A 13,421-nucleotide genomic window follows, 5' to 3' on the forward strand; every position below is an offset into this window, starting at 1 on the left:
AAAAAAAAAAAAAAAAAAAAAGACAGACAGTGTGAAGCTCCAAGAATATTTTAGGCAATCTGGATGAGAAAATGGGATGCGAGTTTCACAACAGTTCTGACTTTCTCTTCTATCAACTCTTGCTGCCATCTTGTTATTTGCTTGGGGCAGTTCTCTGTGGTGTGAATTACGTAGTCTGCAGTCATGGCCAGCCCAGCAACCTTCCTGAACATTCACATGCAAAATAAAATCAGCCTCGTGAATATAGGAACTAGAAAGTGCATGATATTAAATATTTCTTTGCCCCTTGTCCTGCTTGGAAACCAGTCACCCCTGTGGATTAATAGATCAGGACAGACCTGACATGGCTGCTGGTAATTCCATTTAGGTCGAGGTGTTTTATGGATATAAAGTAAATAATCAGGCAGCCTGTGAAGGAGGGAATAAAAGCCACTGTCATCTAGTTTACGAGCCTATCTCTAACAGGTGAATTTTAGTTGTCCATCTGTCATCTACGGCACATGGACTTTTGAGAAAAGCCACTGTTAGGATTGCACTGGGACAGACTCGCAGGGCCCAGCGTTCACCCCCCACTTACCACTTTTGCAGCCAATGCTCATTTTCTTTGCGTGTTTTGAGAGGTGAGTAAGGCACTCAAGATGCTATCAGAGCTAGTGATTTATCACCCAGCAACTGGGCAACTTCCATGTACAATCATAATCTACAACATATAACAGACAAATACCCCTCTCCAAGCATGCACATTTTGATGTAGGCAGCCAACACCCATTTGCCTGCACACACCCCATCAAAGCCAATCGTCCTAGTGATCATTGTCCTGATCTGCATGTTGAAAATCTACGCTAAAGATAAGAAAGAAACCGTGCTCTGATCTCTTGGCTGCAAACTATCACAAGCCCAACCCTCAGGATCCTGGCTTGTTGCCAGCCCCCCCCCCCCCCACTTGCTCAGGCAGAGCCTGGCCACCCCTCACATCAGTGTGCAGCTATATCATGCTATATCACCTACACAACACATAAAACTTAACATTTTAGAGCACCAGTTCTCCTTGAACTTTTTCTCCAACAAGATTAGGCAATGCTATTTAAATATCAGAGAACCACCTGGAACGCACAGGATGTGCAAGCCTATATTACTTGTATTAAATGTGTAACATGATCATCTGTGCTCCGCTGAGCCTGCTGAGATACTGGGAAGATACTAGTAACTTTGAATTAGGAAGCAAACTGCCACAATAAAAAAATGCAGTTGGTATTTTACATCCTACACCCAGCACAACACTGACAGCAGGAACTGGAAAGGATTGTGGAAAAATGTGTGTGGTAAGAATAGTCTTTATTAGAAATAAATGGTGGAAGAAGAACATTGATCTTATGATGACAGCTGACAAAATGGCAGGTTGAAGCTGGCCACATTACTAGGGAAACACATATCATTTTCTACTATACAAACCTCTTGACTATGAAAACATGTAACTGTGCAAAAATCAAAAGTGCATTTTAAATGTTCCCCTTGTCTAATAGCAGTATCTTCCTGCAATTTGAAGCCTTGTCTGCTTCTTCTACGTAACTAGAAAATCAGAGCTGTTTGACTGGAGTTGATCTGGTTGCTAAACAACTGATAAATGATCTCTGGGTTCCAGCAATGTGTTCTTTAAGCAGGGAGCTTCCTACCTTTCTGTTTGAAAGGTCAGGCCTGTATATTATCCAAGTATTTTAAATGGAAAAAAACCCCAACAACCCCAACTTAAGAAAAAAAGTTTATAGATAGATTTACTGATCAAATGTGTGGTTTTTAAATAGTGTTTAAAAACCATAGTGGTGTAACAACATGACCCTGATTGCTTCTATGGGCTGAAAATTCCCACCAGGTGCCAACAAGCTGAAGCTCACTTTGTTAAAAATATTAATTCTAGTATTATGTTATTTGGTGGTATGATGATACAGGTCCCTTCACCACATGCCTCATCCAGTCTTTACCTATTGGGCTTTAAGATTCACTTTTCATTTTAAAAAGCTCTCCTTATTTAAATGTGTCTTTTGGATTCATCCTACTTGCAATATTCAACTACTGCCTTAATCACCATTGGCCCAAGCATTTATTCAGTCTGCTCTAGCAAACCCGACAGACTATTCCATGATGCCTATGTCAGAGAATACTAAAGAAGTCCAAATATCTGATATAATAAATTAGACTTCTTAAAAATGTTGCAACTAATTTGTAATTTAAAGCCCATTTTAATAATACCCCTGTGAAGGAAGGCTGCAGACAGTAGTGCCCCAAGAACTGTTGTGGATACTCTCAAATTATTTTTTGAAAGCTTGGGACTAATTTCTAGTTTATATAATCTTTCAAGGCTTTTATTTTTGCCAACTGGATTTCCCTAAAAGTAGCCAGAGCAATATACACAATTAGAACTGAAATTAGCTTCAGCTTTCATTTAAAAATTTTCCCAGTCACTGGCAAAAATGAAATCATGCTCCACCTGCCAAAAGAAACATAATTCAGTTTTCCTCTTTTCCTTTCAGCTACTACCAGCATAACCAGGTTTAACAGAGATTTGAAATACACAAGCCATAAAAACCATGCCCATTGTACAGAGTACACACCACTATCAAGAGTTAGTAGAGGAGAGCAATCAATAGCTCAACAGTAGCTTTCATTATTAATCAAGAGCTGTACACATCTCCATCATGATATTTTGTTCTGTATTGTAAATTTTTTCCTGAAGGGGTTATTTTTGAAAAGAGATGTCAAATTACCTCACCTCTGAATAGGAAGAACTGAAACTCCTTTCAGTTCCAGTTACATTTAGATGGTAACCTCAGTGCTCATGAGGTCCAGAAGTTTCTGTATGTGCACTGTGACATCCTCTCAGTCTTCTCCACAGGAGATTCATGCATTTTGAAGCAGTCTGGGGGGTGTTATTATCCAAGCTATTTGGGACAGCCTATATACCTTTCTATACTTTACCAAGTGCCTCAGGTCTTGTACAAACCTCATCTCTGACCACTCTCTGTCTTTGGGAAAATTTGAGTGCAGTGAGACCTCTCTGGGAAGGCATGCCATCTTGAAGGAGACAAGAAATTGTATCTGTGACCCATACATAAGAAATTCTAACATTTTGATCCATCTGGGGTAAAAAAAACAGGAAAAAATCAAAGTCCACATAATGGCTTTGATACTTCTTAGACTTTGAGAAGCCCTTGGCAGTGTCAGTCAGAAGGTGTTGCTCCTGTAATGGGCAATGTAGTGGTGCAGGAGAGGACTGCTGGAAAGGGGTTCTATTCATCCTCCTCTGCTTGTTCCTGGAGGAAAATGGCAGCTCTTTCCACAGCTCTTTCTGAGTGTTCTGTTGCAAGATCACAGAGAACCTATAACCATCATTTCCTCTTTAATCTCTATAGGAAGCCTTTTCAGGAGGCAAACATTTAAGGCCACACAATTAGCAAAACACCATCCCCTTTTCACTTGAGCCATATATTTCTGCCATCAGGTACTTGCAGTATGTTTGAAATTGCAAGTTTCATTTACAAATATTTAACCCTGAAGCCTTAGTGATCTCTCAAAATAGCAAAATGTAATGGAATTTCCTAGACCTTTTTATAATGAAGTATATATGTGTGCATGTATACACACACATACACACACAAAGGAGCTCAAAGTTCAGGCCTTTTGAGCTCCAATGACTTGTTAACAAAGTCAAGCAGTGTGTCCCTATTCCAGATTCTGAGACTATCTGACCACTCATGGGTGTACCAAAGTGCTCCAGTTGCTAGCAGAACTGCACAGGATGGAAATTCCTGAGAAATCTGTTGAATCCTTTTGCAAAATTAGCAGTTAAGAGCCTGTAAGAAATTCCTCTTTCCCATAAGGGAAATCCTAAGCCCAGATTCTCAAACTGTGGTTGAACAAGATGTTTGTTCAGGGTTATTTGGAGTTTAAGGTGTTCCACGACACCCAGCCCCTGTTGTGCTGACAGCACTGTTCACAAGCTGTGCTGCAAACTAAAGATCTGATCGGGCTTTGCAAGAGTAAACATTAGAAACCACAATATTTCCCTGACATGCTAAAACAACATTGTCCAAAAGCAGCAGTACTGGCACCGCTGGGAGTGGAAGGGCAGGGGGGAGCATGCAACAGTGTACAGGCACGAACGAGCACCCAGGATGGGGAACTACAGCCGAGCAGCAAGCTCTGCTGCACTCAGGTTGCCACAAGGTCATTGCAGCAGGAAGAAGTGCAGTTTGTATCACCTGGATCAAGTAGGAGATATATTCACATTGCCTGACCAGTCTAAAATGGTCTTAAGCTGTACAGAGTTAGGTCTCAAAGCATTGCTACCATCATACTCAGGAGAATCATCTCCCTGTGTGGAGGAAGTTACACAAGTATAAAGGTGCTGCGTCCTTTTACAAGAAAAGATCTAAGCTGTACCAGCAAATGCTGGTATAACAACTTCAAACTAGTGCTTTGCCCACATAAAATTATTTTGTTTTAAAAAAAAATTACACTTTAAAACAAAATGGTTATCCCAGTAGGAAGAAAATGCACAAAGCCCAGGACTAAGGCTTGTTAGCAAGTCACTCCTCTACATAAATACTATACAGTTCAAGTAGTTCTGCAAAATCCCTTCATATTTTAAGTAAGTCAATGCTCACAGTATGGGTGAGACATCCCCAAATACACATGTGGTCTTTGCAGCTATGCATTTTACTAGCATAGCCCATGCAAAATTAACTGGATTTGCATACCATGTAATTTTCAAAGTCACAATGTAGATAAAGCAAAAGCAGGCATCACTGGAACACTTAGCAGTTTGCTTCTCACTGGGGACTGTTCTGTGCCAAGTATCTGAAGCCTACGTTAGCAAATACTGTGGTACAACACAAGCAGCTCTGTAAAGGAAAGGAAGCGGTGCTGAGAACCCAAAGTCCTCAATATGAACACTTTACAGGTTTTACTTAAGACAATCTTTGTTTTGATGCTGCGGACTGAATGCATGTGCTCTAAGACTGCTCGCTGCTATCAACCAAAACTATGGAAGTGAGGACAATTGGAAGATTTGCTTCAAAAGCACACTACTGCATCTAACTAAAACCCTGCAAACTAGACACCATCCACAGAGTAAGAATGCAAGAATAATTTTTAAAGGAAATAAATTCAGCCTTTTTCCCATCCTCTGCCTCCTTCACTATCTTATACTAAACACCTACTCAGTTGTATATGTGAGATGGAGAGTCAAGTTTTAAACAGAAAGGAAAAATCATGTTAAGGCTGAGACTAAGTCCAGAAAATTTCAGCATGGAAGGAAAAAGTAATTTTGAAAAGGCAGCTGAGCTGGGAGTTGTATTTCATTAAATAGCAACCTGCAAATGCCAGCTCTTGTAACAATGTTTCCATTCAGAGATCTTAAAATTATTTTAAAAAATTCTAATTTCTTATTTACCTACACAAAAAGTAGGTAAGCCCTATAAAGACAAAGCAGTACGAGCAGGTGAGTAGCAGAGGAAGGAGTGAACTCAAACCTTGCAGCCTCCAGCAGTATCTGCGCTGGGCATGCGGGACAGCCATGCACAAAGAAAATGTTCCTACTTCACCCAGTAGGAAACATTACAGGTTTTGTGCACATAAATGATCGTTGCTTCAAAACCAATGGATGATGGATGCTGAAAACAGCATTTGAATCCTCATCTTACGTGTATCAGTTGTTGGACACACACTGGCCCAGACAGCTAGTGAGGAAAATGGAGATTTGCAACAACTGTCATCCACAGCAACCAGCCAAATTGTAACTTCTTCTCAGAGGAGGGAATCGGTAGCAAAAACCCAGTACTTCTTTGATGCAATCTTGTTGTGCACAAACAAATGCTTGGCTTCCCTGAGTAATGTAAGGCTCAAACAACAAGAAAGAGTTTCCTTGCTCAGTATTCATAGCCACTTTATCCAAGACAGCACTAGCTCTTTCTTAGATCTCTCACGGCCAAGCTGTACATGCCTTTTTGAGTATAAAGGGCTTTTAATGGCCTTCTCTTTCTGGTCCTGAGGTATTTTCTTGCTGATAGTCACTCACACTTTCAAAACTTGTGTTGCCATGTCCTTTCTCCTCCCCACCCTTGCTACCCTTCCTTTCAGCATCTGAGTTACTCCCCTTCGCTCTTCCCAACAGCAAGTCATGAGGAGCTCACAAGAGACACTGTGTCCCCAGTCACAGTTTGGGTGCCTGGAGCAAGCATTTCCCCTACCAAATAAATGTTGCACTTGCAGAGAAAATTCAGTGCTGATCTGGAGCATGCACAGCAAGCTCAGCAAAAAGGCACAGAGAAATTTTGGTGCCCTCTCAGAAATTTCTACTGGTTAGGTGTAAATATTCCAGGGCTTAACATCCAATTAAGTTTGGGTGGACTTTTGTGGAGGCCGGAAGGTAAATGTATTTGCAAATGCAAAGAGGAATGAGCTAATTAGTACAATACAACCTTTACCACAGCACTAAATGTCTACCGGGCCCATTATCACTGTATGAACCTCCTTCTCAGAGGACCCCCAGCTCTGTCAGCTGCTTTGTGCTGCTTTGCTGTGTTCCCTGAACAAACAGAAAGGCCCTGATGTCGAGGGTGAAACGCAAGGAGTGACGCTTTGTGGTGGTTTAACGAAGGAAATGAGGAGGCACACTGTGACCCATTGAAGCTGCTGGGGAATCCAGGCGAGGAAATTTGAAATTACCCTAAAAGGGCTTTGATGAGAAACGGGGGATTAACACCAAACCCAGTAGGATCTTTAGCCATCACAAATAGCCAAGCCCTTAGTTTTATTTGCCTCCCTGTGGCACTACACCCAGCAGCACAGGGCACCTGGGTCATCAAGCTCACTTTGTGAGCTGTTTTCATGGTATGGCTGACTCTATCTGAAGAGGAGCTCTGTCCTCATGTTCTCATCTGCTGCCATATGTGTCTGCTCTGACTCCACAGTGACGCAAACCAACAGAAGAAATATCCTTTTGTGGGACTACTTTTCAGCCAGTTTAGCTGAAAACTAATTGGAGCAGGAGCGACCCAGCTGGCAGCAGCCAGTTGCAGCTTGACCCAGCCGTACTGTAAAATCACAGCACTGGGTGGGAAATTTAGCTTTGCGGGCCATACCTCAGTGAGACATTCTTCCCGAGCAGCTGGGTGAGGCAGACAGGCCACACTTCACTACAGAGCTGACAAGAGAAAGCAGTAATTACATGAACACGAGATCTATTACCTGACCGTTGTTGTAAGATGGATCTAAGGTGTCATGTGGAGCGAGGCAGTCCATTAATTTTCCATTCCGCCGGCAGCCCAGGTGCACCAGATCTCTGCAGTGAGCATGGCAGGTGTACTTGCAATCTGAAAAACACACACAGACACCAGAAAAAAAAAAAAGAAATAGAAGTGTTTAGAAATGAAGTTGCTGCAGGCAGAACCTAGGAGGGAGACACATCCTCATTTGCTACGTGACCTCAGAGAAACTACCACCTCTTGACTGAGTCTCCCCATCCATATGTAAAGATAGTAATAGTTACATATTATTGGAGATGTAAATTCACTGGAGCAAAGGTGACAGTGTGGCACACCTCCCAATGTCACACTGACATGGCTGCAGTGATGCAGTTCGCTAGTTAGATTGGGGCTGCCTTGGTGAGATGTTTTTGCAAAAGGTCTGTGCCACAAACTAGGTATTAGCTGTTATAATGTAAGCATGAAAGGGGCTTCTCAGAAAAGACAGAACATTCATGATTTAGAGATAAAAAAATTCTACCCACCTACAATTACTGCTACATGGTTTTATGTGTTTTAAGCTCTAGGTTCTCTGAAGAACATGCACATGAATATTGAAAATAGAATGAGAAGCTTATCTGAAGCTGTAATTAACCTGGTAAATCACAAAGTTGCCTTCAGGAACAATTCAGAAATTTCACTTGCTGGCTAGCGAAGTCAACTAAGATGGCTATTAGAAATGTAAGTTCATGATAACAGAGGCAGATGGCCCCATCTCTAGTAAGAAATCAGATGATTCATATGGCCTCTAATCTCAAAGAGAGAATCACTTTAACAGTATTTGCAAAAACAACCTGTATTTGCTCTAAAGCCTTGTTGCATTTGCTCTTTTTCTATGTAAGTTGGGCAGAGTTCATGATACCACCTTTGTCTAGCACTGAATGTCACGTTCTATTTTTAGGTTTTAAATTGTTTATAATTTTGCCAAAGAGCAACCACTTGTACTTCAAGTTTCCATGCTGGGGAACATCATGCTGTTTGTTTTAGAACATTTCAGCTAAAACAATCCAGCCATTTCCAAGAATGAATTTTGGAGGACATGCTTTCATTTTCCCTAACTAAACTACACTTGAAAATATTTTCTTGTTACAAAGCTTTATACTTTCCAGGTTTATAGCAAAAGCTGAATTCTGGATGGGCTTTTTTTTGTTCCCTTATCAGCCTCTCAAAAATCTGTTTCCCTCATGTTTGATTAGATTCCCATTACAGCTCCTGAAGAATAAATTCTTGAAGGTTCCCATTTCCAATCCATACTCATCACCAGTGTTATGGGGCAAGGCAGCAGAGTGTTCCCTGAAATGCTACTCTTCTTGGCTAGGGACTGGGTCTTTAATGCAAGACCCCTGTACCAGTAGATCATCCAAAAGTAAAAATTATAATGTGGATGAAGTCTAAACATGCAATCACATTTCTGTGCCTGATACAGAATTTATACTATATTTGCATTAAGGGAAGATTAAATATATTTTATTTTGCACAAAGTCTGCCAATACAAATTTAACCAGTCAAAACTTTTCCAACATCAGTGACCAAGCAGAGTAAGTAAGTCCATCCTGGATCAGCACTCTGGATCAGATAACTAGGATGTTTCTGATCTTAAACCAGACTGACTATATAACAATAATATGTCTCAAGTCACAATCCTCTTGAGACATCAGCAAATAGCTTCCAGCTAATTATGGGGCAAGAAGGACCCTCTTGCAGTATAAATCAAAACACCGAAAAAAGGCTCTAACTCTCTAAAACCATTACTGTATTTAATGCAGAATTTGGAAAACATGAAGCAAAATAGGCAGAAGACCACAGGGGGAAAAAAGGATGGTTAAGGCAGCTGTGTGGTGCGCAGGAGAAATGATAGCTGTCCCTGCACCCTTGTGTGATGCTGGCAAGTCATGCCAGACTTTCTCCAGTTGCTGCCCAATTTCTGCTGGGTGCCACGTCTGAGCTACTTCATCCAATTTGCAGGAAACATGGAGCATTCACAACTGCAACTGAAGTCAGGGAAAACTATGCTTTTAACCCAAATGAGGTTTTTCAAGGGCTCTGTTTTATGCTTATGCAGCTGGGATTATTTTTCAGACGACTCATGCACCTCATGGAAGAGTTCTGGAGAAGAAAGGACACTTGCGTTTGTGGAGCCCTTGAGAATAATTTTGTATTTGAGAAGGGACCCTGTAAGATGTAGCTGGAAAGCCTCACCCATACCTGCAGGATTAAATAAAATTTGGAGCCATCGTTCATCAGGTGAGGGAGCAGGGCAGCTCCATGGGAAAACCGGGATGGGAGCACTTAATTAAAAATGACATTGTAATGTATACACAAAAGAAGGTCAAATGAAAGTAATACTTAAATTCCTTATTTTTCTTAATTTCTGAGTTCTTTTCTTTGCAAGTTGAATTATCTTCTTCTTAAGAAAAAATGCTTATGAGATTGCACTGTATATCTACCCTTCTATTCTCCCCTGAACTGCCGAGAGAGCTGACCAATTTCAGCCACAAATGGTCTAAAAGCTAGTTAAGTAAGTTCATAATGAGTTTTATGAAAATTATCTCCTGGCTAAAGGAGGGACACCCAAACTAGTATGCATACTCAGGGCAAGGCAGGCAAAACTCAGCCGTTACGCCATTGTCTGGTAACTTCTGGACAATCAGCTACTGCACATCACCTCCATGGTGAGGGAAACGGCGCACAAATCTGTAGGAAACCAGGCTTCACTAATTCCCCAGCTTTCTATGATTACACAAACATATATACCGAGCACGCACCAATTCTAAAGATGCATTTTCACAAATAATATTAGGAAAAAATCTGTTAGCTAAACAGTGTTCTGAAACCGGATTACTAATTAAGTTAGGAAACATTATCTCTCAATGCTGTTTTGTTTGTCATTTATATTCATTTTAATTTGTGAGTCCATAATGTCATTTGCAAGAGAAGCCCATAATTTCTACCTGGCTATTATAGGCATAATTGCAAAAAATTTAAAAGCTTCATCTTTGAAACTCTTTCTCTCATAAACTACATTTTAACATACTGATTATAAGTTTAATGAGTCAGACAAGAAAAAAGAATTATTTTTTTCTAGAACAGTAATACTTAAGCCTTTTTTCCTATGCGTTTTATCTTTAAACACATTATTTTATTCCATTCATGGCATACAATATTTCACAAAGGTCCAGGTAGCACCAAATTAAAAATAATATCTTTTTCTGGTAATCCTTTACTGGACCACTCCCAAAATTGCCATGAGTCCAAGAAGTAGGGATTATTCTGGAAAGACTGTTTTGGTCATCCGACTGTGGATTGCCATATTATTTCTGCTTGGAAAGCAATCAGAACCAGGTGTTGTTTCCTGATGTGGTTTGAAATGTATGCTGACCTTTGAATTGAAAGATCTGGGGTCTTTAACTGGGTACGGTTGATAAAAGCATTCACTGACATTTAGAAAAGCTAACTGGCTTATTTTACTAATGCTCAGACTGTCCTGTACACTGAAGTTATTTATGAAAGTGATGCATCAATGCACACTGAGTATGCATAATCGTCCTGCATCATTAGGAAATGCAAAGTAGGTATGCATTTATTAAACAAATAATATCCTTTAAAAGTTTCATTGCCAACTACTGAGACATAATGTAACACCTTATTATTTATTATTTTACTGCAACAATGGCTTGACTAGAGTAATAGAAAAAAATAACTTAGCTAATTTTACAATTACATTAAATCAAGACAACTCCTATTCTGCCTTCACAAGGGTGAACTGTAAGACTTCAACATATTCATTTTATGTGAATAGTCCCTACCTGATGTTTGGGTTTTCTTCACCTGAAACTTGATTTTGCATGACAGCTTGTAAATAGCTGTTCCCATAACTGATTTGCTCCAGGGCAGCACAACAGAAAGCAAGCAAGTGAACAGGCAGGCAACCCAACAGATGCTCCAACATCAGACCCTAGTAATTGAGCATTACTGGATCAGGGAGAGGCAGGCAGAGGCTCAACAGCAAACTCTCTCTGTCCTGCTGTGGTCTTCCCTGCCTAGGAAATGTGTGTGTTTGTTTCTGTGATGGCCCAGACAAATTTAACTTCCAAATGGATATGCAAAATGTATGTTGTGCCTGAGCAACTGAAGCACATGGAAAGTTCAAAGCCAATTTTGTATTATGTTTGCATTGTTTATCCACCGCAGTAAGATTGAAGAAGTGCTTATTAGAAAGCGTAAGGAGGGTATACAACTTGGTCCTGCTACTGTGTGTGTTAGGAAGTTAGCAAGTAAAATCATCTTTACATGAGGGCCTGTGGCTTGGTTCCCAGCAATCAGAAGAGAGATTACTGCTGTGCTTGCTGTACTGAAAGTATGCCTGTAAAGCTTCTTGGAAAAATATTCAAACTATGTAAGGTGCTTAATGCTTTAATTCTTAATTTTCAGCCAGCAGGTCACTAAAGGAAGGAGAATGAAGTTCAGCAATATTTCTCCTGCAAGGCAGAATTGCATTGTATTTCTAGAATACATTGATATCAACATCTCACATTTCGGTTTGTACTTAATATATGTTGTGCTGTTCTCCCTTTTGCTGATGCTCAAATGTTTACATTCTAGTTTGATGCTAAAGTTGCTACCAAGATCTTTTTTAGCAGTTTCACTAGAAGTTGTAGTGGAACGAGAAACCTATTTGGATAAACAGCCTTCAGAAAGCCTTAAGCACAGCTGCTAGGAGTTGGAAATCTGCTGTAACATTGGTTTTATCTCTATGCAATTCCCTTTATTTCTGATTATTTGTTTATTTATTAGCCTCACTTAGCATCAGTCTGAGATTAAAATAAAGTTCATTGTAACCATATTTCCCAATTAGTGAGTCATGGGTGATTTTTAAGGGATCACAATCATTACAGATGAGACAGACTTTCCGAGCTCCTTATGGCCATTCTTTTCCCCGATGGATCTCTGTGCACATTTTGTGCTCTTTCCCCATTGTAGAGCTAGGCAAGGCTTAGATCAGACTGTAGTCCAACAAAGCCCACATATTCCAAACCCCTGTAAAGCTGTGCCTATCCACAAGTACCACTTTGCCACTTAAAGTCTTCTGATCTGCTGTTTCTCTGTAGACTCTGCTTTCAGCAGCTACACTGGCCATTGTCACGGCCACTGGCCATGAGACCCTATATGGGATACACACTTCCCATAGAGAGAATTTTCTACCATTTTCTCAAGCACAGAAAGACCATAGAACTGGCTTAACTTGCCTTCTAAGGAAATGCTCCAAGAAGCTTACTACAGGTATGTCTACAGGTATGTCTAAATAGACAGTGGAAACCATTTTCTTTCTGGAGTGGCACTGGAGAGTGCTGAATTAGACCAGAAGATGTAACCAGATGTGCCTTCTCCTTCAAGCAGATGAGTACTGTCTGCTGGAAAGCAGGTGGTCTCTCTCATTCAATTCCTGCTTCCTACAGCTGTTGTAACCCACTTGAAAATATTAGCAGGCAAGCATAGATAGAAACAGCAAAGGATGAAGACTTTCAAAGTGCTGATGCTAAAACTAGGCTTCAGGATTTATAATTTAAACACCCACACAGAATTGGAATCATCATCAGAGGCAGTGACACTCACTGCTTACAGAGCACTCAAAAAAAATTTGGGTGCTCAATATCTTGGAAAAATGAAGCCATTATTATGCAAGTGCCATGGTTGGAAAGTTGCAGCCATTGTGTCAAATTTTCCACTGCCTGTTCCCCTCCTGCACTGCAGAGCATGGGAAGCTACAAAATGAACTTCAGTTTCCTTCCTTATGCAACTACACGAACTGCCATGGGTACGTCACAACAGATGAAGTATCCCTATTCATCCTTTCCTTGCAGAATAATAACAAAGAACAGAATATCTGATACACTGCTTTTCAGAAACATAAGTGATGTTCACTCTTAGAGAAGTACTACACCAAACTTCAAAGATTACTAACATTCGTAGCATCTTAGTATCAAAAGACAAACTCCTGGACAAGCTCAAACACAAAAAGGAAGCCTACAGAGGGTGGAAGCAAGGACAGGTAGCCTGGGAGGAATACAGAGAGATTGTCCGAGCAGCCAAGGATCAGGTTAGGGAAGCCAAAGCCCTGAT

At 40.5% G+C, this 13,421-nt stretch overlaps 1 protein-coding gene across 4 annotated transcripts in view; it reads right to left on the reverse strand.

Moving 5' to 3' along the window:
* Nucleotides 1-13,421, reverse strand: part of RASSF3 (Ras association domain family member 3) — a 116,197-nt gene that overhangs the window by 72,341 nt on the left and 30,435 nt on the right. For all 4 annotated transcript variants that reach the window (XM_041120581.1, XM_030003034.2, XM_030003031.2 and 1 more), the window contains exon 2: nt 7,246-7,370. In XM_041120581.1, the coding sequence (XP_040976515.1) occupies nt 7,246-7,299 (54 nt within the window). In that variant the 5' untranslated portion in view covers nt 7,300-7,370. The remainder of the gene's footprint in view (nt 1-7,245; nt 7,371-13,421) is intronic.

Source organism: Aquila chrysaetos, chromosome 26, assembly GCF_900496995.4.
Source record: "Aquila chrysaetos chrysaetos chromosome 26, bAquChr1.4, whole genome shotgun sequence".
Classification (NCBI taxonomy): domain Eukaryota; kingdom Metazoa; phylum Chordata; class Aves; order Accipitriformes; family Accipitridae; genus Aquila; species Aquila chrysaetos.